The sequence below is a fragment of the Pseudophryne corroboree genome, chromosome 8, assembly GCF_028390025.1.
Source record: "Pseudophryne corroboree isolate aPseCor3 chromosome 8, aPseCor3.hap2, whole genome shotgun sequence".
NCBI classification, from domain to species: Eukaryota; Metazoa; Chordata; class Amphibia; order Anura; family Myobatrachidae; genus Pseudophryne; species Pseudophryne corroboree.
Genome location: NC_086451.1, coordinates 234,843,687 through 234,869,374, shown reverse-complemented (window position 1 = coordinate 234,869,374; position 25,688 = coordinate 234,843,687). Strand labels below are relative to the sequence as shown.

Sequence of the window (25,688 nt, the reverse complement as noted above, 5' to 3'; positions counted from 1 at the left end):
ACCGAGAGCACACACCTTTGCTAAGGTGAGGGTGGCATTCACTCCAACATTGTACCTAGACATGTTTTTGGATCTATTGGTATCTGTTATAAAGAATTTGTCTTTTAAAAAATAAAAAAATAATGGTTTTAAGTAAAGATTGGTTTGTTTTTACAAATATGTTTGTCTGATCTTTGTCTATTTGAGTGATTCTGGTGAGAGGGTCTATTGCAGGGGACACTGCCTCAGATCCTTTTAACAATTTATCCTGGATGGTCTGAATATTGACTGGCCTATTGATGCATCACTGAGCCGAATCTACAGTCCTGTATACACTAGCGCACAGAGATTTTGTATACACTAGCGCACAGAGATTTTGTATATATATATATATACATACACACTATATATATATATCAGACCATTTCTGAGCAGTTTTGTGAGAAAAATAATTGGATTTTAATTACCTACCGGTAAATCCTTTTCTCGTAGTCCGTAGAGGATGCCGGGGTCCATTTTAGTACCATGGGGTATAGACGGGTCCACTAGGAGCCACTTTAAGAGATTATTAGCGTGGGCTGGCTCCTCCCTCTATGCCCCTCCTACCAGACTCAGTCCAGAAACTGTGCCTGAGGAGACGGACATACTTCGAGAGAAGGAAATACACAGATAGTGGTGGGATTCACACCAGCTCACACATACAACAAAAGGAAAGCCAAGCTAACCAACTCGGAACAATTCAATGGCTGAACCAACAATACTGAACCAAGTAACAGTGCAGGAATACGAAGCACTAAGCGGGCGCCCAGCATCCTCTACGGACTACGAGAAAAGGATTTACCGGTAGGTAATTAAAATCCTATTTTCTCTTATGTCCTAGAGGATGCTGGGGTCCATTTTAGTACCATGGGGATGTACCAAAGCACCCAGTACGGGAGGGAGATTGCTGAGGTTCCTGCAGAACCGACTGACCAAACTTTAGGTCCTCAGAGGCCAAAGTATCGAACTTGTAGAACTTAGCAAACGCGTTCGACCCTGACCAAGTAGCTGCTCGACAAAGCTGTAAAGCTGAGACACCCGGGCAGCCGCCCAGGAAGATCCCACTTTACTAGTAGAGTGGGCCTTAACAGATTTTAACCACGGCAAGCCTGCTGTAGAATAAGCATGCTAGATAGTGAATCTGATCCAGCGAGAAATTGTCTGCCTAGAAGCAGGACACCCAACCTTGTTGGAATCATAAAGGACAAACAGAGCGTCCGACTTCCTGTGACAAGAAGTTCTCTTCACATATTTTCAAAGCACTCAACACATCCAAGGACTTTGAGATAATTGAGGAGTCAGTAGCCACTGGCACCACAATAGGTTGGTTGATATGAAAGGCCGACACAACCTTTGGAAGAAACTGCTGATGCGTTCTGAGCTCAGCTCTATCCGCAAATCAAGTAGGGGCTCCTGCATGACAATGCCCCCAATTCCGACACACGTCTAGCAGACGCCAATGCCAACAGTGTGACCGCCTTTCAAGTAAGAAACTTGACTTCCACATACTGTAAAGGCTCAAACCAATCCAACTGCAGGAACTGCAGCACCACAATAAGATCCCAAGGTGCTGTAGGAGGCACAAAGGGTGGCTGAATGTGCAGAACCCCTTTCAAGAATGTCTGAACCTCAGGAAGAGCAGCCAATTGCTTCTGGAAGAAAATGGACTATGCGGAAATCTGGATCTTTATGGAGCCCAAGCGTAGACCTACATTCACACCTGCTTGCAGAAAGAGAAGCCATCCCAGTTGAAACTCCACTGTAGGAAACTTCTTGGATTCACACCAAGACACGTACTTTCTCCAAATCAGATGGTAATGTTTTGACGCTACTCCCTTCCTAGCCTGTATCAGGGTAGGAATGACCTTGGTCGGAATGCCCTTCCGAGCTAAGATCTGGCGTTCAACCTCCATGCCATCAAACATAGCCGCGGTAAGTCTTGATAGGTGAATGGCCCCTGTTGTAGAAGGTCCTCGGATCCTCCAGCAGTAATACCAAAAGATCCGCGTACCAAGCTCTTCTTGGCCAGTCTGGAGAAATGAGGAGCGCCTGAACTCTTGTTCTTTTTATGAGTTTGAGAATCCTTGGGATGAGTGGAAGTGGAGGGAACACATACATTGACTGGTATGTCCACGGAGTTACCAGTGCGTCCACCGCCACTGCCTGTGAGTCTCTTAACCTGGAACAGTACCTCCGAAGCTTCTTGTTGAGGCAAGAGGCCATCATGTCTATCTGAGGTACACCCCAGCGGCTTGTCACTTCTGAGAACACCTCCGGGTGGAGGCCCCATTCTCCTGGATGGAGATCGTGTCTGCTGAGGAAGTCCGCTTCCCAGTTGTCTACTCCCAGAATGAAGACAGCTGACAGCACCACCGCGTGCTTTTCTGCCCAGAGGAGGATTCTTGTTACCTCTGACATTGCCGTTCTGCTCTTCGTTCCGCCCTGACGGTTTACGTAGGACACTGCCGTTACCTTGTCCGACTGAACCTGAATTGCCTAATTTTGCAGAAAAGATGTGCCGCATGTAGGAGGCCGTTGTATATGGCCCGTAGTTACAGAATGTTTATTGTAAGGATGGATTCCAGACTTGACCACTTTCCTTGGAAGTTTTCCTCTTGGGTGACTGCTCCCCAACCTCTGAGACTTGCGTCCGTGGTTAGAAGTATCCAATTCTGAAACCCGAACCTGCAACCCTCGAGTAGGTGAGAAGCTTGCAGCCACAAGAGGAGTGAAATTCTGGATTCCGGCGACAGGGGTATCCGCTGGTGCATGTGAAGATGTGATCCCGACTATTTGTCTAGGAGATCTAGTTGGAAGAACCTCGCATGGAATCTTCCGTACTGTAGAGCCTCGTAGGAGGCTACCATCTTCCCCAGAAGGCGAATGCATTGATGAACCGATACTCGGGCTGTCTTCAGGACATCCCGGACCATTGATTGGATCACCAACGCTTTCTCCACCGGTAGAAACACCTTCTGCACTTCCGTGTCGAGTATCATCCCCAGGAAGGGCAATCTCCTTGTCGGCTCCAAATGTGACTTTGGAAGGTTCAGGATCCACCCATGATCCTGGAGTAGTTGAGTTGAGAGAGCAGTACCCTGCAACATCATCTCCTTGGAAGATGCTTTTATCAGCAGATCATCCAGATATGGAATTATGTTCACTCCCTGTCTGCAGAGGAGTAACATCATCTCTGCCATGACCTTGGTGAACACTCTTGGTGCTGTGGAGAGGCCAAATGGCAGTGCCTGGAACTGATAATGACAGTCCAACACACAAATCTGAGATAAGCCTGGATTAGGCGGCCAGATTGGAATGTGAAGGTAGGCATCCTTGATATCCAGGGAAACTTGGAATTCCCCCTCCTCCAGACCTGAGTTCACCGCTCTCAGAGGCCCCATCTTGAATTTAAATTCCCTCAAGTAGGGGTTCAATGACTTTAGGTTTAAAATCGGCCTTACCGAACCATACGGTTTCGGTACCACAAACAGGTTTGAGTAATAACCCTTGTGTTGTAGGTGAGGTGGAACTGGAACAATGACATCTGTTTGAACCAATTTTTGAATGGCTTCCTGTAGGATAGCACTTTCTGTCAGCGAAGCTGGTAAGCCTGATTTGAAGAATATGTGAGGTGGGAGTTCTTGAAACTCCAGTCTGTATCCCTGGGCAACAATATCCTTTACCGAGGGGTCTAGGCATGAAGACGCCCAAACGTGACTGAAAGCTTTTAGCCTTGCTCCCACCTGTCCGACCTCCAGGCTGGGAGGTCCACCGTCATGCTGAAGATTTTGAGAAAACTAAACCTGGGGGTTTATTTACTAGTATTCGTGTTTTGACCGTTTTGAAGGGTGTTTGAACTAGAATGGTATCGGGTGCATTTTACTGCAACTTTTTGAATCCTGATACGGTCATTCACTAAGCTGCCGAGTTTTGCACAATCGTTTTTTCCGATGTCGATGTGATTCGTAATATCAGGCAGTGTTTTACGGGAGTGATGAGTAAAACACTGCCTGAAAAAACAGAAGGAAACCCGTCCGGATCTGTGAGATCCGTGCAGGGCTTCATTGTGTACCTTAAAAAGTTCATTAAAGTTTTTTAAATTCAGGAAAAAATTGCGTGGGGTCCCCCCTCCTAAGCATAACCAGCCTCGGGCTCTTTGAGCCGGTCCTGGTTGAAAAAATATGGGGGAAAAAAATGACAGGGGTTCCCCCATACTTAATCAACCAGCACCGGGCTCTGCGCCTGGTCCTGGTTCCAAAAATACGGGGGACAAAAAGCGTAGGGGTCCCCCGTATTTCTGAAACCAGCACCGGGCTCCACTAGCTGGGGAGATAATGCCACAGCCGGGGGACACTTTGATATCGGTCCCTGCGGCCGTGCCATTAAAACCCCAACTAGTCACCCCTGGCCGGGGTACCCTGGAGGAGTGGGGACCCCTTAAATCAAGGGGTCCCCCCCTCCAGCCACCCAAGGGCCAGGGGTGAAGCCCGATGCTGTCCCCCCCATCCAAGGGCGGCGGATGGGGGGCTGATAGCCAAGTGTGAAAGTGTGAATATTGTTTTTAGTAGCAGTACTACAAGTCCCAGCAAGCCTCCCCCGCAAGCTGGTACTTGGAGAACCACAAGTACCAGCATGCGGTGGTAAACCGGGCCCGCTGGTACCTGTAGTACTACTACTAAAAAAATACCACAATAAAAACAGGACACACACACCGTGACAGTACAACTTTATTACATACATGCACACCAACATACACACATACTTACCTATGTTCCCACGAGGCTCGGTCCTCTTCTCCATGTAGAATCCTTGGGGTACCTGTGAAAAAAATTATACTCACATAATCCAGTGAAGAATCCGGCCTTTGAATAATCCACGTACTTGGCAAAAAAATAAAAAGCAAACCCGACCACGCACTGAAAGGGGTCCCATGTTTACACATGGGACCCCTTTCCCCGACTGCCAGGACCCCCCCTGACTCCTGTCAAAGAGGGTCCCTTCAGCCAATCAGGGAGCGGCACGTCGTGGCACCCTCCTGATTGGCTGTGTGCTCCTGTAGTGTCTGTCAGGCAGCACACGGCAGTGATACAATGTAGCGCCTATGCGCTCCATTGTAGCCAATGGTGGGAACTTTGCGGTCAGCGGCTGACCGAAAGTAACCTCACCGCTGACCGCAAAGTTCCCACCATTAGCTACAATGGAGCGCATAGGCGCTACATTGTATCACTGCCGTGTGCTGCCTGACAGACACTACAGGAGCACACAGCCAATCAGGAGGGTGCCACGACATGCCGCTCCCTGATTGGCTGAAGAGACCCTCTTTGACAGGAGTCAGGGGGGGTCCTGGCAGTCGGGGAAAGGGGTCCCATGTGTAAACATGGGACTTCTTTCAGTGCGTGGTCGGGTTTGCGTTTTATTTTTTTGCCAAGTACGTGGATTATTCAAAGGCCGGATTCTTCACTGGATTATGTGAGTATAATTTTTTTCACAGGTACCCCAAGGATTCTACATGGAGAAGAGGACCGAGCCTCGTGGGAACATAGGTAAGTATGTGTGTATGTTGGTGTGCATGTATGTAATAAAGTTGTACTGTCACGGTGTGTGTGTCCTGTTTTATTGGGGTATTTTTTTAGTAGTAGTACTACAGGTACCAGCGGGCCCGGTTTACCACCGCATGCTGGTACTTGTGGTTCTCCAAGTACCAGCTTGCGGGGGAGGCTTGCTGGGACTTGTAGTACTGCTACTAAAAACAATATTCACACTTTCACACTTGGCTATCAGCCCCCATCCGCCGCCCTTGGATGGGGGGGGGGACAGCCTCGGGCTTCACCCCTGGCCCTTGGGTGGCTGGAGGGGGGGGACCCCTTGATTGAAGGGTTCCCCACTCCTCCAGGGTACCCCGGCCAGGGGTGACTAGTTGGGGTTTTAATGGCACGGCCGCAGGGACCGATATCAAAGTGTCCCCCGGCTGTGGCATTATCTCCCCAGCTAGTGGAGCCCGGTGCTGGTTTCAGAAATACGGGGGACCCCTACGCTTTTTGTCCCCCGTATTTTTGGAACCAGGACCAGGCGCAGAGCCCGGTGCTGGTTGATTAAATATGGGGGAACCCCTGTCATTCCCCCCCCCCCATATTTTTTCAACCAGGACCGGCTCAAAGAGCCCGAGGCTGGTTATGCTTAGGAGGGGGGACCCCACGCAATTTTTTTTCCTGATTTTACACTAAACAGACCCTTTCCCATAGATAACCATGCACAGATCTCACTGATCCGTGCATGGTTATCCAAACTCGACTGGAAAAAGCAGGTCTATTTTTTTGCTGCTTTTTTTAACGATTTGAAAAAAAAACAGACCCGCACTTGAGCACTCAGAAACTAACACCCAAATACGAATGAATAGTGAATGGCCGTATTCTATGAAATAACAGCCGCGTTTGACCGATGGTCTATTCATTCGTATTTCGGAAGGCTGTCATTCAAACCATTACGAATAGACCAGACACTGCCGAGATTGGTGCTTAGTGAATTCCCGGATTGGGACTTAGAAAAAAAAAACCCAAATCGGCCAAACTCGGATTTTTAGTAAATACTGGCCCTGGTTTCTGTTCCTGGGAACCTGGTGGTGCAGGTTTTCTGGACTTTCTCCGACCTCCTCTAAAGAAAGTGGAAGGGAGTTTGGATTTTTTAAATTTTGCGGTCCAAAAGTACTGCAGTGTAGGCGAAGGATAAGATTTCCTAGCCGGGGGTGCCGCTGAGGGAAGAAAGATTGACTTACCCGCAGTTGCAGTGGAGATTCACGCATCCAATACTTCCCCAAACAAAGCCTGACCTGTGAAGGGTAGGTTCTCAACGCTTTTCTTGGATTCTGCATCCGCAGTCCATTGATGTAGCCAGAGTCTTCTGCGTGCCGAGACTTCCATGGAAGTAGCCCCTGCATTCAGCATGCCAAGGTCCTTCATGGCCTCCACCACGAACCCTGCAGAATCCTGTGTGTGACGCAAAAACAAGTCAATGTCACTCTTATCCATAGTATCTAAGTCCTCTAGCAATGTGTCTGACCACTTTACTATGGCTTTAGAAATCCATGCACAAGCAATAGTGGGCCGTAAAGCTACGCCAGTAGCTGTGTATAATGATTTGAGTGTAGTCTCAATCTTGCGGTCAGCCAGCTTTTTTAAAGCGGTTGAACCAGGAACAGGTAAAACCACCTTTTTTTGACATGCTAGATACAGAAGCGTCAACTATAGGGGGGTTTTCCCACTGTTTTCTATCCACTTCAGGAAAAGGGGTTTTCCCAGGATTTTTCAAACAAAGATTTTAACTCCTTGGAAGTCGGGAAGGTAAGCGAGGATTTCTTACTTTCTGTAAAATAAGATTCCTCTACCTGCTGAGGTACCTTCTCAGTTATGTGTAAAATGTCCCTAATGGCTTCAATCATTAGTTGCACTCCCTTAGCAAGCAAAGCACCCCCCCCCCCCCCCCCGGGCATACCCCCTTCACCGTTCCCTGTATTAGAGTCAGTATCGGTGCCAGTTTGCATTATCTGGGCAAGTGTGCACATTTTTGTGGGTACATTAGGGGGTTCTTAGACGAAGCAGTGGGGGCTGAGTATGCCAAATCTTCCACAGATTTTCTCAAAAACTGTGTTTCTTTCTCAGTCTGTGACATCCTAGTTGAAATCTGGGATATCATACCCCGTAAAGAATCCACCCATGGAGGTTCAGATTCAGAAGGCTGGGAAAGTACATTGCAGTTTTGAGTACATGGAATAAACTCTTCAGGAGAAGATACACACTCTGCAGTACAGAACACAGAGTCCTTAGACATGGTAACGTGGATATACACATACACACCCACACAGGAAAATGTCAGACACAATTTCCCCCAGAGTACCTGCAGAGATGCACAGAGTATAAGGAGCCAGCCACACAGCGCTCCTGTGGGCAGTTATGATAAAAGCCCCGCGCTGACTAACCAACCTTAATAGGTTAATCAGTACTAACAACATACTCCCCCCCTCCCTGTCTATAACACCCTGGTACTGCAGAGGATGGTCAGCGCTCCCTGTCAGCGTTTTGTTCCTATGTTCTGCAGGGAGAAAATGGTGCTGGTGAGTGCTGGATCTGCTCTGAAGAGAAGCCCCGCCCCCTGTAATTGCGCGCGGCTCCCGCACAATTTGATTATACTGGCCTGAGGTTTTGTATGCCAACAGCGGGATTAGCCCCTGTTAGCTGCTTGTACCAGTTTAAGGTGATCGCGCTGGCCTCAAAGCACTGTGTGTTGCTGAGCCCTTATGGAGCGCAGCCTGTCAGAGCTGTGCTCCCACCCTTGTGCCGCCATACCCGCTGTACTCACCACTCTTCTTTCTTCTGGCTCTGTTAGGGGTGGCGGCCGCGCTGCAGTCGTCTCAGGGGCTTGCGATCAGCACCCTCAGGAGCTCAATGTCCTGTCAGCGGACATAGAGAACCATTAATCAATCAAGAGTTGGTTCCTACTCCACCTCCCAAGTCCCACGAAGCAGGAAGGCTGTGGCCAGCAGCCTTCCTGTAACCTAATTACTCTAAATAAAACTAAAATAAGAAAACTCCTAGGAGCTTCCCTAGCTGTGACCGGCTCCATCGGGCACATTTTCTAAACTGAATCTGGTAGAAGGGGCATAGAGGGAGGAGCCAGCCCACACTATTAATCTCTTAAAGTACCCATGGCTCCTAGTAGACCCGTCTATACCCCATGGTACTAAAATGGACATCAGCATCCTCTAGGACGTAAGAGAAATCATCAGCTAAGTGGTTAATCACCATTTTTCACTTTGGCAATTTTAGGGGACATGTATCAAGCTTATGGCGGTATGTGCTATGCAGCCCCTTATATTATACATAGCGGTGTTTTTGAGTGTTTGAATGCATTTTAGTGTTAGTACATCCTGCCCTTTGAGAGAGATTTTGAGTATTTGGCCGAAGCAATCAATCATCTTCTGTCATTTCAGAGACTGTGCTAGATAAATGACAGAAGATGATTGGTTGCTTTGGCCAGAGCCGGCCCTAACCAATAACATGCCCTAGGCAAGATTTTGGCTGGTGCCCCCTAGCACCGCCGCTAGTTCTGCAGGAGATGCCTGGCATGAGTCAGCTTGCAGCTCTGCTAACTTCAGGCGCCTTTTGTTTATGAAAATGCATCTTATTTGCATTACTATGTGGCTAGTATACACAAGCAGCTTCTGCTGATTAAAATGATATGCAGCATACCTATATTCTGTGTGCGGCTGCATCTGCATACGAAATACTACATTACAGTGATTTCCAGGAATACACTGCAATGTAGCATTTTGTATGCAGATTCAGCCGCAGTCACACACAGAATATAGGCATGCCGCGTATCATTTTAATCAGCAGAAGCTGCTGGTGCCCCTAAGCATACCAAATGCCCTAGGCAATTGCCTAGATTGCCTATGCCTAAGGCCGGCTCTGGCTTTGGCAACTTCTCCAATTTATCTCTCTTCAAGGTTTGATAATTTCCCCTTTATGAGATACGTATTTTGAACAAAAAGAAACATTTTCTCTACTTGGTTTACATAAATAGTCTATTTTAATCCAGATATAAGCATGCCATCATAAATATAATACCTTCTTCTTTTCTTCTTAAACACTTCCTGAAACAAAAATAAAAAGCACAAGTTTATAGCAGAACCCTGCAACACTATCTTTGAGTCTAAATCTATATAAAGAGCTGAGTGGGCATGAAGCCAGGCTTTGCTAAAATTATAAAACAAGCTACAATAAAATTATAGCACAAGCACAGAAGATAATCAGAAATTCAGTTTTCAGAAAATGATTTTGAAAAATGAGACCAACTTTTAAATGAAGTTAGTTCATTGAAATGAAGTCCATTCATGCCTCTCCGTGGTTGTGTAACTTGTAAGTTATAAAAATTAGAGATTTGAGATGTGTGTGGACCCCCGTGTTTTGGTTTCAAATAGTCAACGTCAACACTCAAGTGTATTGTTCCGGGTGGGGGGGGGGGGGGGGGGAGAAGGTGCAGGGGAGGCAAGCAATGGGGCAGGGCAAGGTAATTGCCTGGCGAACGGCAGCAGGTTAATAGTAGGGATCGCCAACCCCAGCGCTGAGTCCCGGCCGCCGGAATCAGCAGAAGCCATTTTATAGATAAGCCCCCCCGGCCAATAGGAGTCTGGGGGGCGGGCTAAACTCCAGCATGGAGTATGCTGATTCCCAGGCTGTTTCCGGGGAATCAGTCAGTAGTATGCCCGGAAATCTTCCAGGGTTGCCAGCGCTGTCAGTGCTGGCTACCCAGGAAGATTTCCGGGCTTACCACTGAAGGGGATAAATTGATAAAAATCGATGAGCACGGTTATACAATGTTTAATGTTTTTACATCCAAGTTCCAAACTAACAACAGTCCCAAGTTGGGACTTTGTTCCTCTCGGAAACCCCAAAGTGATTTTGAAGTGGGACTCGATCTCACTCAGAACCGCTAAGTTCGGGTGTGTTCGTATTTCAGGAAAACTGAACCGCCCATCTCTAATAAAAATACATAATATTCATGGCTATATAAAGGAGCCTTAATCAAAACCACATTTAATGCTGTTTTGTCTACACAAAACTATGTAATTCATCTCGTTAGCAATTACTAATAAAATGTACTTTATTAGGGTGCGTTCAACTTCTTCAATATATTCCCCACTAACAAATATTTTAATTAGACAAAAAAACAACAACCCGTGATGCTTTCTGCTACCTTTCCCCCCAGTTACCTCTGCAAGACAAATGCCCAAATTATGTGGATAAGAGCAATGACATCTGCTACAATCCAGATAACCAAGTAGTTGTAAGGATCCTGTAAGAATGAGAGAACTAATGTAAGTTACTGGAGATAAAAGCCAGCATTTGAACACGGTTTCTGGCACATCTATACATATATATATTTATACATACTGTATACATACAGAGAAGAAGGGATACTCACCAGAATTATGATAAAAACAAACAATTTTTCTAACAAACAGTACTTAGGGGGATATCCTATTAGGCCCGGTAAAACATCAGGTGCGGAAAACGTATGTTTTTCATGATTTTTCACCAAATATTTTTTAGAGGCTATCCAGATTGATCACCTGTAAAAAAAAAAATGCCCTTTCTCCTGAAACCACACAGGCTCAGTGAAACCCGTGGGTTTTCGGTAGAAACAGACCCGTTTTCGCACGGAAATGGGGCTGTTTCTGGGGATTTCGTTTCGCCTGCCTCTGGAAGGTGAAACAAAATCCCCGATGTCCGGGACAACCTACAGCGTCCAATGCCCTCAGCAGCAGCAGGCTGGGACTGCAGGCACCCGGAAACTGCCCTCAGCGCGGTGACCCCCGACGGGGGAGCCAGGGCAGCGCCATGACCGCATCACCCCCTCTCCTCCACCCCCAGCAACGGTCACATGACGGGGGAGCGGCCATGTAACCGGGGGAGCTGGTGGAGCAGCGCTGCACTGGGCATTGTCAGCAGCCAGCACAGCTTCAGGTAAGCCCCGATAAGCCACCGCTCATGTTGGCTTATCAGGGCTAATAGGAATACCCCCGGCAGGACAATTAGCCCCGGTAAATTATTGGGGCTAATTGGATATCCCCCTTAGAGGGATCAGCACCAATGTTTCGAATATGTTATGACCTTTTTCAAAATAGTTTACCAGCAGAATCAGAATCAGTTTATTGTCAAGTATATCAGTACAAAAATACACAATACACAAGGAATTGGTTTCCGATAGCTACAGCTCCCAACAACATATGATGAACAAAGAAGAAAAAAAGAGGAAGAAGAACGTGTGACATAACTAGAATACACAAGTAGGGATTTGAATATGATAGTAATACTAGGCGAGTGTCAAGTTGAACAGTTTGATTGCTTGGGTAAAGAAGCTGTTCCTGTGTCTAGCAGTTCGCGCTAGTTGCGAGCAGTACCATCTACCAGATGGTAGCAGACGGAACATATCATGAGCGGGATGAGAATGGTCATCAATAATCCTCCCCGCCCTCTTCATTACCCTTGCCCGATAGATATCCTCGACTGCCGGAAGATTTGTTCCTATGATTTTTTTAGCAAACCTTACAACCTGCTGTAGTCTATTTTTGTTGTGGATTGAGGCAGAGCCAAACCACACTATTATTGAGGAGCAGAGGACGGATTGAATGATTGCCGAGTAGAAGAGGATTAGAAGTTCTTGCGGCAATTTGAACTTCCTAAGCTGACGTAGAAAGTACAGTCTCTGCTGGGCTTTCCCCAGAATACCCTCGATATTAGTCTTCCACTTAAGGTCATTGGGGATTGAGGAACCCAGGAATCGGAAGGTTTCCACCACAGTTACTACGTTGTCTGCAATTGTGAGTGGGGGGAGTGGTGGGGGGTGTTTCCTGAAGTCGATAATCATTTCAACCATTTTTAGTGTGTTTAACTCGAGATTATTAGCCTTGCACCAGGTGTCCAGCCGCATAGCCTCCCTCCTGTAAGCCGACTCCTCGCTATCCCTGATGAGTCCAATAAGCATGGTATCGTCCGCAAATCTGAGGAATTTCACAGATTTGTCTTCAGAAATGCAGTCGTTGGTGTATAGTGAGAATAGGAAGGGGGAAAGAACGCATCCCTGCGGAGCGCCTGTGCTTGTTGTCCTGACGCCAGAGGTGAAATTCCCCATCTTGACCCGTTGCTCACTGTTCGTTAAAAAATTCACCATCCAGGAGCATAGCGATTCTGATACCCCTGAGCTGCGCAGTTTAGGACGTAGAATGCCTGGAATAATAGTACTGAATGCAGAGCTGAAGTCCACAAACAGAACCCTCGCATAGACACCTGGCGAATCCAGATGCTGCATAATGAAGTGCAGACCCAGATTCACAGCATCCTCTGCTGATCTGTTTGCCCTGTAGGCGAACTGCAGAGGGTTGAGGACGGTACCAGCCGTGGACTTCAGATGATTCAGTATCAGTCGTTCAGTCATCACCACCAAAGTTAGTGCAACCGGCCTGTAATTGTTCAGGTTGCCGTGAGCGGAAGATTTCTTCGGTACTGGAATAACGAGCGAGCGTTTAAGGCAAGCTGGGACCTCACAACTTCCAAGCGACCGGTTGAAAATGGCTGTGAAGACCGGGGCTAGCTGTTCGGCGCATATTTTTAGGGTGGATGGAGACACACCATCTGGGTCAGGTGCCTTCCTAGGCTTCAATCTTCTAAACAGGTTAGCCACCTCAGTTGCCTCCACCTGAAGAGTAGGCAGGGTGTCCTGTGTGCCAGACACAAAGGATCCCAATAGCCAGCATAACTTACCCTTTCCCTGTGGCTGCTTATACACCAGGGACAATTAGAGCACACTGGTGCCAAGTGCAGTGCTTGCGTTCCACTCTGGAAGGCAGGCGGAGGAACTTCTAGTAGGTAAATCCCCCAGTCTGACTGTGCTGTAATTAAAGCACAAACTTTGTGTAACAAACCTGACATCTGCCCCATTCATCAACAGTATAGGGATCATGCCAGCCCACTTTACAGGCACAAAACAGAATCTGCATGTGACATTGTGGATGTCACATGTATTTTCACTTGTGTGACATCACATGACTACAATACTTTAACACTCAGCTAACACTCAAATACCAACAGCCAACTGGGCTCCAATCTGGAATGCAGCTACAAGGGTTCAAGAAAAAAAATGATTGGTCAGTTACCACGGGCACAGACAACTGTACTGCTGAAATGCTGCCAATGGTTGCAACTTTGTCAGTTGTTGAGTAATTCATATAATGATCACTACAGTATTAATAACAAAAAAATTATACAGAAAACACAGCTAATTAAAAAAAACAAAAAACACAATCATAAACATATATACTAATCTTCCAAAGAATGGGGACAGTGGTCTACTTGAAATATATGGCAGGATGTAATGGAGTCCGAGTTTGCCCGATGTGCTGATGCCGGCCGAACTTGGATGTTTTTTAAAGGGAAAAACCATGCCTTGTAAATGACTGCCCATTTAAAAAAGTTAGAGTTCGTCCGTCATCCCACACATCCTACCCATAAATTATAAGGCAGATAAAAAGTCACTGGTATAAAGGAGCCACAGGTGTGACAAAGGTACCAAACCAGTTAAATATGATATACTGTATGTGTATAATGAATTACCTAAATATATACAGATGTGTCCACTTACACCTAGACTCCCCGCACGTTAAACAACCCTTCCAGTCACGCCATGCTATCTTTAGTGCCCAGCATCTTTATGTGTGAATCTTCCATTAAAAGTAGGATTTTAATACCTACCGGTAAATCCTTTACTTGTAGTCCATAAGGGATATTGGGGACAGATTAGTACGATGGGGTATAGACGGGTCCAAAGGAGCCAGTGCACTTTACATTTCTTCAACTGGGTGTGCTGGCTCCTCCCCTCTATGCCCCCTCCCACAGGCAGTATAGGTAAACAATGCCCGAAGGAGAAATGACATACTTAAGAGAAGGAACATAACAACAATAAGTGTGGTGAGATTTACACACCAGCACACCATAACATAACCGGGCCAGCAACGGCTGGCAACAGCTGAACAGGTAACACATAACAGAGAACCTGCAGAAAGTCACCGCACATGGTGCGGGCGCACAATATCCTTTATGGACTAAAAGGATTTACTGGTAGGTATTAAAATCCTATTTTCTCTAGCATCCATAAGGGATATTGGGGACAGATTAGTACGATGGGGATGTCCCAAAGCTTCCAGAACGGGCAGGAACATGCGGAGACATCTGCAGCCCCGCTTGCCCAAATTGGGTATCCTCTTTGGCCAGGGTATCAAACTTGTAGAACTTCACAAAGGTGTTCTTCCCCGACCAAGTAGCAGCTCGGCATAGTTGCAAGGCCGAGACTCCCCGGTCAGCCACCCAGGAGGAGCCCACCGATCTAGTAGAGTGAGCCTTTCGAGTCTTAGGAACCGGCAAGGCTGCCGACACATAGGCCTGTTGGATAGTAAGCCGAATCCAACGAGTAATGGACTGCTTTGAAGCAGGGCAACCCTTTTTCTGCGCATCATACAGCACGAACAAGGAATCCATCTTTCTGATCCGAGCCGTCCTCTTGGCATAGATCTTCAAGGCTCGCACTGCATCCAATGCCTCCGGAGGGGCAGAAGAGCCAGAACTGGATGGAATCACAAAAGGTTGATTCAAGTGAAACGCGGAGACCACCTTCGGCAGGAACTGCTGCCTAGTCCTGAGTGCCACTCTGTCCTCCTCGTAAAATACTAAGGGGGTCATTCCGAGTTGCTCGCACCAAGCAACTTTTTGCTGCTGGTGCGATCAACTAATCTCCGCCTATGGGGGAGTGTATTTTAGCATATCAGGGCTGCGATCGCTTGTGCAGCTCTGCTAAAAAAAAGTTGTGTAAAACAATACCAGCCCTGGACATACTTACCCTGTGCAACGATCTCAGCGATGATGGGGCCAGCTTTGACGTCAGACATCCGCCCTCCGCTTCTTCTGGACACGCCTGCGTTTTCCTTACCACTCCCCGAAAAGGCCGCCAACGGACAGGTGACGCCCTGGAACGCCTTCCTTCTGTCAATCTTCTTGCGGTCGCCGCTGCGACCGTTTTCTTCATAACCAGCGCCGTTGCCCGGCGGCAACGATGCAAATGCGCATGCCGCATTCCAGACCCATTCGCACTGCAGCGAAGAACAGCTGCGTGCGAACGGGTCGGAATGACCCCGAGTATGGACTTTTACACGATAAGGCCCCCAATTCTGAGACATGTCTAGCAGAAGCCAGGGCCAGTAACATCACAGTCTTCCATGTGAGGTATTTGTCTTCTACCGTCATCAGAGGTTCAAACCAGGAGGACTCTAGAAAACGTAACACCACATCCAAATCCCAAGGCGCGTAGGTGGCACAAACGGAGGTTGTATGTGAAGCACCCCTTGCAAGAAGGTCTGAACTTCTGGCAGTCATAGCCAACTTCTTCTGGAAGACAGAAAGAGCTGAAATCTGGACCTTAAATGGATCGAGATGTAAGCCTTTATTCACTCCAGCCTGTAGAAAATGAAGGAATCTTCCCAAGTAGAATTCTGCAGATGGATATGTGCATTCCGCGCACCAAGAGACATATCTTCTCCAGATATGATGATAGTGTTTTGACGTCACAGGTTTTCTGGTTTGCACTATAGTGGCAATGACCTTTTTGGAAAGCCCTTTGTGAGCTAGGATGTTCCGCGCAACTTCCATGCCGTCAAACGAAGCCGCCGTAAGTCCGGGTAGACGAACCCTACTTAGTAGCATAGGCCAAGGGTCTTCTATGGACATGTCCAGAAGAGCTGCTTACCACGCTCTCCGGGGCCAATCCAGTGCAATCAAGATTTATTGTACTCCGTGATATCTGATCCGCTTGAGCACCCTTGGGATCAACGGAATCGGAGGAAATAGGTAGACCAGCTGGTAAGGCCAAGGCGATGTCAGCGCATCCACTGCGCTCGCCTGAGGGTCTCTGGTTCGCGAGCAGTAGCAGCGAAGCTTCTTGTTGAGGCGAGATGCCATCATGTCGATCTGTGGGCATCCCCACCTGTCGACACCTGAGGGTGTAATCCCCACTCCCACGGGTGGAGATCGTGGCGACTCAGGGAGTCCGCTTCTCAGTTCTCCACTCCTGGAATGAAAATTGCGGACAGTGCTCTTACATTTCTTTCCACCCAGAGAAGTATTTGGACACTTCTCGCATTCAGGCCTTGCTTTTTGTCCCTGCTTGTCGATTGATGTACGCCACTGCCGTGGCATTGTCCGACTGAACTTGGATCGCCTGATCTCGGAGGGGAGCCCTGAATCAGAGCATTGTAGATAGCCCGAAGTTCCAGTATGTTGATCGGAAGTAGGGCCTCTTGGGCAGACCACCTGCCCTGGAACTGCGCCCCTTGGGTGACAGCTCCCCATCCTCTCAGACTCGCATCCGTCGTGAGGAGTATCCAATCCTGAATCCCGAAGCGTCGACCCTCCAGTAGGTTGGAAGACTGTAGCCACCACAGGAGTGAAATCCTGGCCTGTGGTGACGGCTGAATCATCCGGTGCATCTGAAGATGGGAACTGGACCACTTGTTCAGGATGTCCAATAGGAAGGGTCTGGCATGGGACCTTTCTGAACTTTATTGCCTCATATGTGGCCACCATCTTTCCCAACAATTTTATGCAAAGATGAATGGAAACTCGAGCAGGTCGGTGAACTATTTCTTGAAGTGTTCTCTGGGAGGAACACACTCTGAGCTACAGTATGCAGTATCATGCCCAGAAACAGGAGCCGTTGAGACGGCTCCAGATGGGACTTCTGTAAATTGAGAATCCACCCGTGGTGAGACAGAAATTGGATAGTGTGATCTATATGGAGCAGTAAAAGCTCCCTAGAACTCGCTTTTATCAGAACGTCCAGGTAAGGGACAATTTTGACCCCCTGGACTCTGAGTTGAAACATCATTTCCACCATCACCTTCGTGAATACCCTCGGAACTGTAGACAGGCTGAAGGGTAATGCCTGAAACTGGTAGTGCTCACTCAATAGGGCGAACTGCAGATAGGCCTGATGAGGAGGCCAAGTTGGGATATGGAGGTAAGCGTCCTTGATATCCAGGGACACTAGGAATTCTTGGTGTTTCCCACCTGCGATCACCGCTCTCAAAGATTCCATCTTGAATTTGAAAACCTTCAGGTAAAGATTCAAAGACTTCAGATTCAAAATGGGTCTTACAGACTCGTCTGGTTTTGGCACTACGAACAGACTGGAGTAGTAACCTTGTCCTTGATGTACTGAAACAATAACCGGGGACTGGACCAACTTGTCGATGACCAGTAGTAGCGTAACACGCATGTTTTCCAAAGCTGGTAAGCTTGATTTGAAAAATCGTTGGGGAGGAGCACCGTCAAATTCTAGCTTGTAACCCTGAGTGATAAGGTCCCTTACCCAGGCATCTTGGCAGGATCCGTCCCAGATGTGGCTGTAGTGATGTAACCGAGCTCCCACCACGAGATCCCCTTGGGGTGGGTGAGCACCGTCATGCCGAAGTCTTTGTGGAAGCTGAACTGGTGCTCTGTTCTTGAGAACCGGCAATGACTGGTTTCTTAGGCTGACCTCTGGAACCTCTAGCTGTGTTGGAGGCACCCCTGGCTCTAGATCAAAATCTGGAGGACCGAAAGGACTGAGTAGATGGTCCCAGGTAGGCACACCTAGCAGGCAGAGCCCCTGAAGGCAGAAACGTGGATTTCCCAGCAGTGCTTTGGAGATCCATGCATCCAACTCACCTCCGAAGAGCCATTCCCCTGTGAAGGGAAGAGATTTCACATTACGTTTGGAGTCAGCATCTGCAATCCAATGACGCAACCATATGGCTCTGCATCCAGACACAGCCATATCAGTGGTCCTAGCATTAATATTGTCAATCAATTTAAGGGAGTCACAGAGAACTCTTGCCGTGTCCTGAATGTGTTTCAGGAAAGTTACAGTAGTAACTAAAGGTCATATCACCCGTAAGACCCTGCTGAATTTGAGTAGCCCACGTATGAATTGCATGTATCATCCAGCAATGAGCGGTCTTTGAGCTACACCTGCAGCAGTGTAGATAGATTTAAGAGTGGTCTCAATTTTCCTATCCCCTGGGTCCTTTACTGTAAAGGAGCCCGGAGCTGGGAGCACCGCCTTCTTAGAGAGGCGAGAGACTGAGACGTCTACTGCTGGAGATTTTTCCCAGAATTTCCTGCCTTCAGGGGCAAAGGGGAAGGTATGCAAAAACCTTTTGCACACCTGATTTTTTTTATCTGGATTTTTCCAGGCTAATTTAAATAAATCATCCAATTCCTTGGAATCAGGAAATGTGACTGACAGTTTGTCTTGAAGGAGGAAAAACGGCTGCTGATTAGTAGCGTCCTCCAGGGGGAGCTGTAACACATCCCGTATAGCCAATATGAGGGGTTCAATACCCTGTGTAGGGGTGGAATCCCCACTAATGGGATCCCCATCATCCTGTACATCATCATCATCATCAGTATCTGATAGGATTGCAGGTAAACCACGTTTTTGTGCACCTGTAGTAGACATGGGGGGATGGGGAACATCAGCCTTGGCAGCTAGGCTAGCTACTGCTTGTTGCAGTTCTTGTGTTTTATTGGCATTGGCAGTGAGTTGAGATGACATATCAGACATCATAGTTTTGACAGCCCCCAGCCAGGAAGGCTCTTGACTCTCCCCCACATTGTTATCATCATTTTGTGATGACTGACTACACTGCTCACATGATATGGAGCCAGATGTAATAAGGGAGAATCTGACATTACATACACTGCATAACTTCTGTTTCACCATTATGATATACAGATACAATACACATACAACACAGACTGATTACAGTACAAGCCTGCCCTAATGCATGTGAGAGGAGACACAGAAGAGGGGACCCCAGTGCACCCAACGCCGTACACCCCCAGTGAGGCTGTCAGCGTTTTATATAATATATATATATATATATATATAGAAAACTAATATAGAGGGGCACTCACCAGAAATTTGCACTTAAAAAGCATTGAGTTTTAATGCATACTTATCAGAATAATGTCTCAAACAGATAATTCAGTTTTCTTCGACGTTTCGATCCCTCAGGACCATCATCAGGAAATTACAACAAGCACAGCATATACAGCAAGTTACATCCATTCATATGCACTAGTGCATATGAACGGATGTAACTTGCTGTATATGCTGTGCTTGTTGTAATTTCCTGATGATGGTCCTGAGGGATCGAAACGTCGAAGAAAACTGAATTATCTGTTTGAGACATTATTCTGATAAGTATGCATTAAAACTCAATGCTTTTTAAGTGCAAATTTCTGGTGAGTGCCCCTCTATATTAGTTTTCTATATGTTGGAGTCTGGATTTTCATGCTGGACCTCTCGGGAGTCACCCCAGTCGCTGATTTATTGTGTCGGTGAGAGTGCGACCATATCTGGAATTATATATATATATATATATATATATATATATATAACAGTGATACTGTCTGTAAACTGTGCACCAGTAGCGGCTCTTTCCCTCTACACCTAGTACCAGTGGTCCTGTGAACATGTAGATGAGCTGTATGAGGCTGCTGCTTATGCAGAAGAAGGTGCCAAAATGCAGCTGAGCTTGCTCTGATGTAGCCCCGCCCCCCGTAATGGCACCGGAGCTAATAATTGTTTATACTGGCCATGTCTACACCATTTGTAGCCTCACCATAAATGTTTGGTACAATAACGCCAGCCAGTCGCACGCAGGGGCTTCAGCAGGTCACCCACGGGAGGGGACCGTGCGCCTCACCCATGCCTCTGCCGCACAATGAACTAGGGGGCCCCCCTAGTGGGGCCCATCGTTTGTACTCACCACCGACGATCACCTTCAGGCTTTGTTAGGGGTGTGCGACATGCTGCGGCTGCAACAGCTAAGGCGCAGTGCCCCTCTGAACAAACAGCACCTCAGGATGGTGGTCCTGCAGCGGGAAGCGGCTCTGCACCTCACGAAGCCGGTGACCGTCCCCGTCCTTACTCCCACGGCGCAGGTATGCTGTTACCCAAACAGCATACCAAAAGAAATAAAAGTTTAAAAGAAATTGATGAAAAAACTCTGGAGCTTGCAGAGTGCGCATCCTCTCCTGAGGGCACTTTTTTCTAAACTGCCTGTGGGAGGGGGCATAGAGGGGAGTAGCCAGCACACTCGGTTGAAGAAATTTAAAATGCACTTGCTCTTTTGGACCCGTCTATACCCCATCGTACTAATCTGTCCCCAATATCTCTTACGGATGCTAGAGAAATGCATTTTGTTCACAAAACGATGCGAATAGGATGCACAGAAGAGTCTGCTTGTGCGTCTTATTCAAATAGTGATGTAAATAAGACACGTTTGGCAAAAAAAAAAAAAAAAAAGATGACCGGCAACTGAGCTGCACAGGACCTGTCAGCTCACTCATGCCAGGCATCTCCCGCTGTGTGGTGTATTGAGGCTAGATGCATGAGGACACATCTGTATATACCTCACAAAAATAAACAGTATATACACATATGGTAGCATGAGAAAGGGCACTTGGCTGGCCAAAACGTCTCTGTATATTTTAAATGCTATAAACACTTTAGTGTGTGAGTCACAACCTGGAGTGCCATTTTCCATATCTTACGATCTCTCTGTATCTCTCATATATATATATATATATATATATATATATACATACATATACACACTGTATATATAGTGTGTGTGTGTATGTGTGTAGGTAATTAAGTAGATGCAGCACTCATATGGACTCTTCCCATCATAAAATAATTACACTGCAACCACAGCAGGCGATAGTCTGACATTTCAGATATAATTGTCTTTCCTTAGAGATTTATTTATCTGAAACATCAGACTATCACCTGCTGTGGCTGAAGTGTTGTTTTTTTATGATGTGTAGTGCTTATGAGTGCCCACTCTACTAACCTGCATATCTACCTTGTGAGGAAGTGACCGGGGCTGTTTTGTCAATTAAGGACACTTAGTGCAGGAAATATATATATATATTTAAACGTACAAAGAGTGGCACATGGAGTATGCAGGAGATTTATGTAAAGGTGCAAAGTGATCCCTATTGGTAGCCAAAAAATATGTAGTTATGGTAGACTTACCGTTGAGAACTCTATTTCTCCGAAGTCCCCAGTATCCACAGGATAACATTGGAATATAAGGTAGCGTCAGCGGAATGGTACCAACCGATCAAAACTTTCGGCCTCCTAGAATGCAACGGGCCAGTCTCCCATATCCCTCGCCTCCTGGCACAGGCAACTCAGTTATTTTCCAAAGCTCAAGGCAGTAGCATCAAAGAGAGCCCTAGTCAGGCGAGAAGAACACATACACACACTTCCACACAAGAGGGAAGAGGTTAATTAGTGTAAAAATCCTTAAATCATATGCGTCAGGGTGGGATCCCTGTGGATACTGTGGACTTCGGAGAAATAGAGTCATCGACGGTAAGTCTACCATAACTACTTATTTCTCCTGCAGGGTCCACAGATTATCCACAGGATAACATTGGGATGTCCCAAAGCAATATTAGTGGAGCGGACGCTCCTGATGGGACAGGAGAATCCTTCGCCCGAATGCAGCCTCCTGAGAGGCAAAGGTATCAAAGGCATAATGTCTAATGAATGTGTTAATGTGGCTGCCTTACATATCTTTAAGCTGAAGCACCACGTTGTGCTGCCCATGAAGGACCTACCTTACGAGTAGAGTGAGCAGAGACATTAGCTGGAATAGGGAGATCAGCTTGAGAGTATGCTTCTAAAATAGTCATCAGAAGCCACCTCGTCAGTGTCTGCTCGTCAGCAGGCCATCCTCTCTTGTGAAATCCATAGAGAACGAAGAGAGTGTCTGTCTTTCTGATGTCACTGGTACGATCCACGTAGATCCTTAACGCAAGGACTACGTTCAATGATGCATCTCCCGCAGAGAAGTCCGGTCCCTGAAAAGCCAGAACAACAATCTCTTCGTTAAAGTGTAATTTAGAGATCACCTTAGGAAGATAACCAGATCTAGTTCGGAGAACTGCTCTATCTGGATGAAATATCAGAAAAGGAGGGCGACATGATAACGCCTTTAAATCTAATACTCTTCTAGCTGAGGCAATTGCCAGTAGAAAGAAAACTTTTGTTGTCAACCATTTCAAATCCACTTTATTCAGCAGGTCAAATGGGGCAACTTGAAGTGCCCTAAGCACTATTTCTAGATCCCAAGGGGCTGTAGGGGGAACAAAAGAAGGCTGAATGTGAAGCATTCCTTGAAAAAAAGTGCGAACATCCCATAGGTTACCAATTTTCCTTTTGAAACCATACAGTTAGTGCTGACACTTGTACTTTTAAGGAATACACACTTAGACCTTTATCCATTCCTGCTTGAAGGAATGCTAGAATGCTTGAAACTTTGAAAGACCTCGGGTCATAATTTCTGGCCGTGCACCACTGAACAGAAGCATGCCATAACCGGTAATCAATGCAAGCCGAGAATGGTTTCCTTGCCCTAAGCATTGTTTAAATTACCTGTTGTGAAAATCCTTTTGCTTTTAGGATGGATGTCTCAAAAGCCACGCCATCAAAGACAGCCAATCCAGGTGTTTGTAATGACAATGACCCGAGACAATAGATCTGGAGGTTGAGGCAGTAGAACCGGAATATACCCCGGACAGCCTCTGCAGATCTGTGTACCAATGTCTTCTGGGCCATGCAAGATCTATTAGTATCACAGCGTGGTTTCCTTGTTTGATTTTCCAAATCACCCTGGGCAACAGGTAATTGGCCAGATGAAACATACATCTCACTAACAGAGCATCCACGAAGATCGCTTTGAGATCCTTTGTCCTTGACCCATATTCGGGAACTTTGTTGTTCTGACGAGAAACCATGAGGTCTACGGCAGCCCCCACTTGTCTACCAGAATCTGGAAGATTTCTGGGTGTAAGGCCCATTTGATAACATTAATGACATGTCGACTGAGAAAATCCGCTTCCCAGTTTTGGACTCCCGGAACGGACCTTGTGGACAAGGCTGGATGATGAAGTTCTGCCCACCTTAACGTGCGACTTACTTCCTTTATTGCCTTCTGGCTGTGAGTTCCTCCCTGATGATTGGGGTACGCTACTACATGTTGTATTATCCCAGCGAATCTGAACCGGTTTTCCTTGAAGTATGTTGTATGCCTGAGTGAATGCCATACATATGGCCCGAAGTTCCAATACATTTACTGACAGGCAATTTTCTTCCTTGGTCCACTGCCCCTGGAAGCAAGACTTTTCTGAAACTGCTCCCCAGCCCTGAAGACTGGCGTCCATTGTCAGAATCTCCCACTCGGAGATCCAAAAGTGTTAGAGAAGGTAGAAAAACTCTGAAGCATGTAATCCAATACAGCCCCCAGATCAGGCCTGGCCAACCTGTGGCTCTCCAGCTGTTGTGAAACTACTATTCCCAGCATGCTTTGCCACAGTTTTGCTATTAGGGAATACTAAAACTGTGGAAGAGCATGCTGGGATGTGTAGTTTCACAACAGCTGGAGAGCCACAGGTTGGCCAGGCCTGTCCCAGATGTTTCATATGTTGTGACGGAACCAGGGAAGACTTTGTTCAATTTATGAGACATACTTGGCTTTGTAAACAGACTATTATCATTTGTAGATGCACTGGAGAATTTCCTGAGATTGAGTCAGGATTAACAGGTCATCCAACTATGGGAAAATCCTTATCCCCTGACGACGAAGATAGGCCGCCATCACCACCATAATTTTGGTGAACCTTCTTGGAACTATAACCACTCCAAATGGTAGGGCCTGAAACTGAAAATGTTGCCGGAGGATAGCACTGATGGGATAGTGCTATGGGTACATGTAGGTAAACATCCTGGATATCTAGAGATACCATAAAATCCTCCAGCTCCAAGGCCATGTAAATGGAACGTAAAGTTTACATATGAAACCGAGGTACCCAAATGTATTTGTTCAGAGTTTTGAGATTGAGAAAGGTCTGGTATGACCCATTCAAGTTTCTGTGCTAGAAAACAGGTTGGAATAGAAACCTTGTACCTGCTGAGCAGGAGGAAGCGGTACTATTACCCCTGATTGTAACAACTTCTGAACTGACGCCCGTAAAGCCCTGGCCTTCATTTCCATTGAAGATGGGCTGGTACTAAAAAAAAACCTTGCGGAGGGTGACTTCCAGTTCGGGCTCTGGTGATGTACGTCGGAGTGTGGAGGAGCTCTGTTATGCCAGCCTGCAGCACATCTCTCTCGGCTGTATTACAGCCTCCAACTGATCGTGACTGCTTTAACTGATCTCCGCGGGTCTCACCCTCCCCTTATGGAATGGTATTTTCACCCACACATGACCTGCAGGAATGGCCACGGAACACGCGGTCTCTCAGCCAAGATGGCGCCGGATGCCAGCAGCACTGACACCACAGTTCCTACCACTCTTCCCAGGCAGCTGTCAGACTTTGATCCTGGAGAAATGAGCTGCGGAGCCTGTGGTCCTTCATACCCTTCTCTGGACACAGGTATGAAGCCGCTCCATGCCCTTGATTGCCCCGTTACTTATGGGGAAATGGTGGTTGCTATTAGGGATGCCATCAGTCCACTCATAGAAACTCAAACAGCAAGTATCACTAAGCAATTTTTTGGGATTACTAAGAGGCTGCAGGAGGCTGAGCACCGTATGGAGTCACTTTTTGCTGATGTAGCTGATTTGCAGAAGCATAGTCTCAAGCAGGAAAAATCATATTATCAACTGTGGAATTGTGTAGAAGATCTGGAGAACAGATCACGTAGAAATAACCTGCGCATGGTAGGGGTGCCTGAAACAGTTAAAGGGCCAGCACTGTCCTACTCTTAAATCTATGCTGCCAGATTTATTGCAAGTTAGTGACTCGTGCGCTGATATGGTTATTGAGAGAGTGCACCGTGTGGGTCCTGTTCGTACTCATCCGGGAGCCAGACCCAGAGTTGTTCAATACTTATTCAAAGTATTGAATTATCTTCATAAAGAAATCATATGAAATGCCTCTCGCAAACAACGGGATCTCATGTGGGATAGCCACAAAATCCACATATTTCAGGATTATTCCACGGAGTT

At 46.9% G+C, this 25,688-nt stretch overlaps 1 protein-coding gene across 4 annotated transcripts in view; it reads right to left on the bottom strand.

The window, feature by feature from the left end:
* GDPD2 (glycerophosphodiester phosphodiesterase domain containing 2) overlaps positions 1–25,688 on the bottom strand; it is a 375,381-nt gene that overhangs the window by 2,177 nt on the left and 347,516 nt on the right. For all 4 annotated transcript variants that reach the window (XM_063937109.1, XM_063937108.1, XM_063937106.1 and 1 more), the window contains 2 exons: positions 10,784–10,866; positions 9,639–9,664 (listed from right to left, as the gene is read on the bottom strand). In XM_063937109.1, the coding sequence (XP_063793179.1) occupies positions 9,639–9,664; positions 10,784–10,866 (109 nt within the window). The remainder of the gene's footprint in view (positions 1–9,638; positions 9,665–10,783; positions 10,867–25,688) is intronic.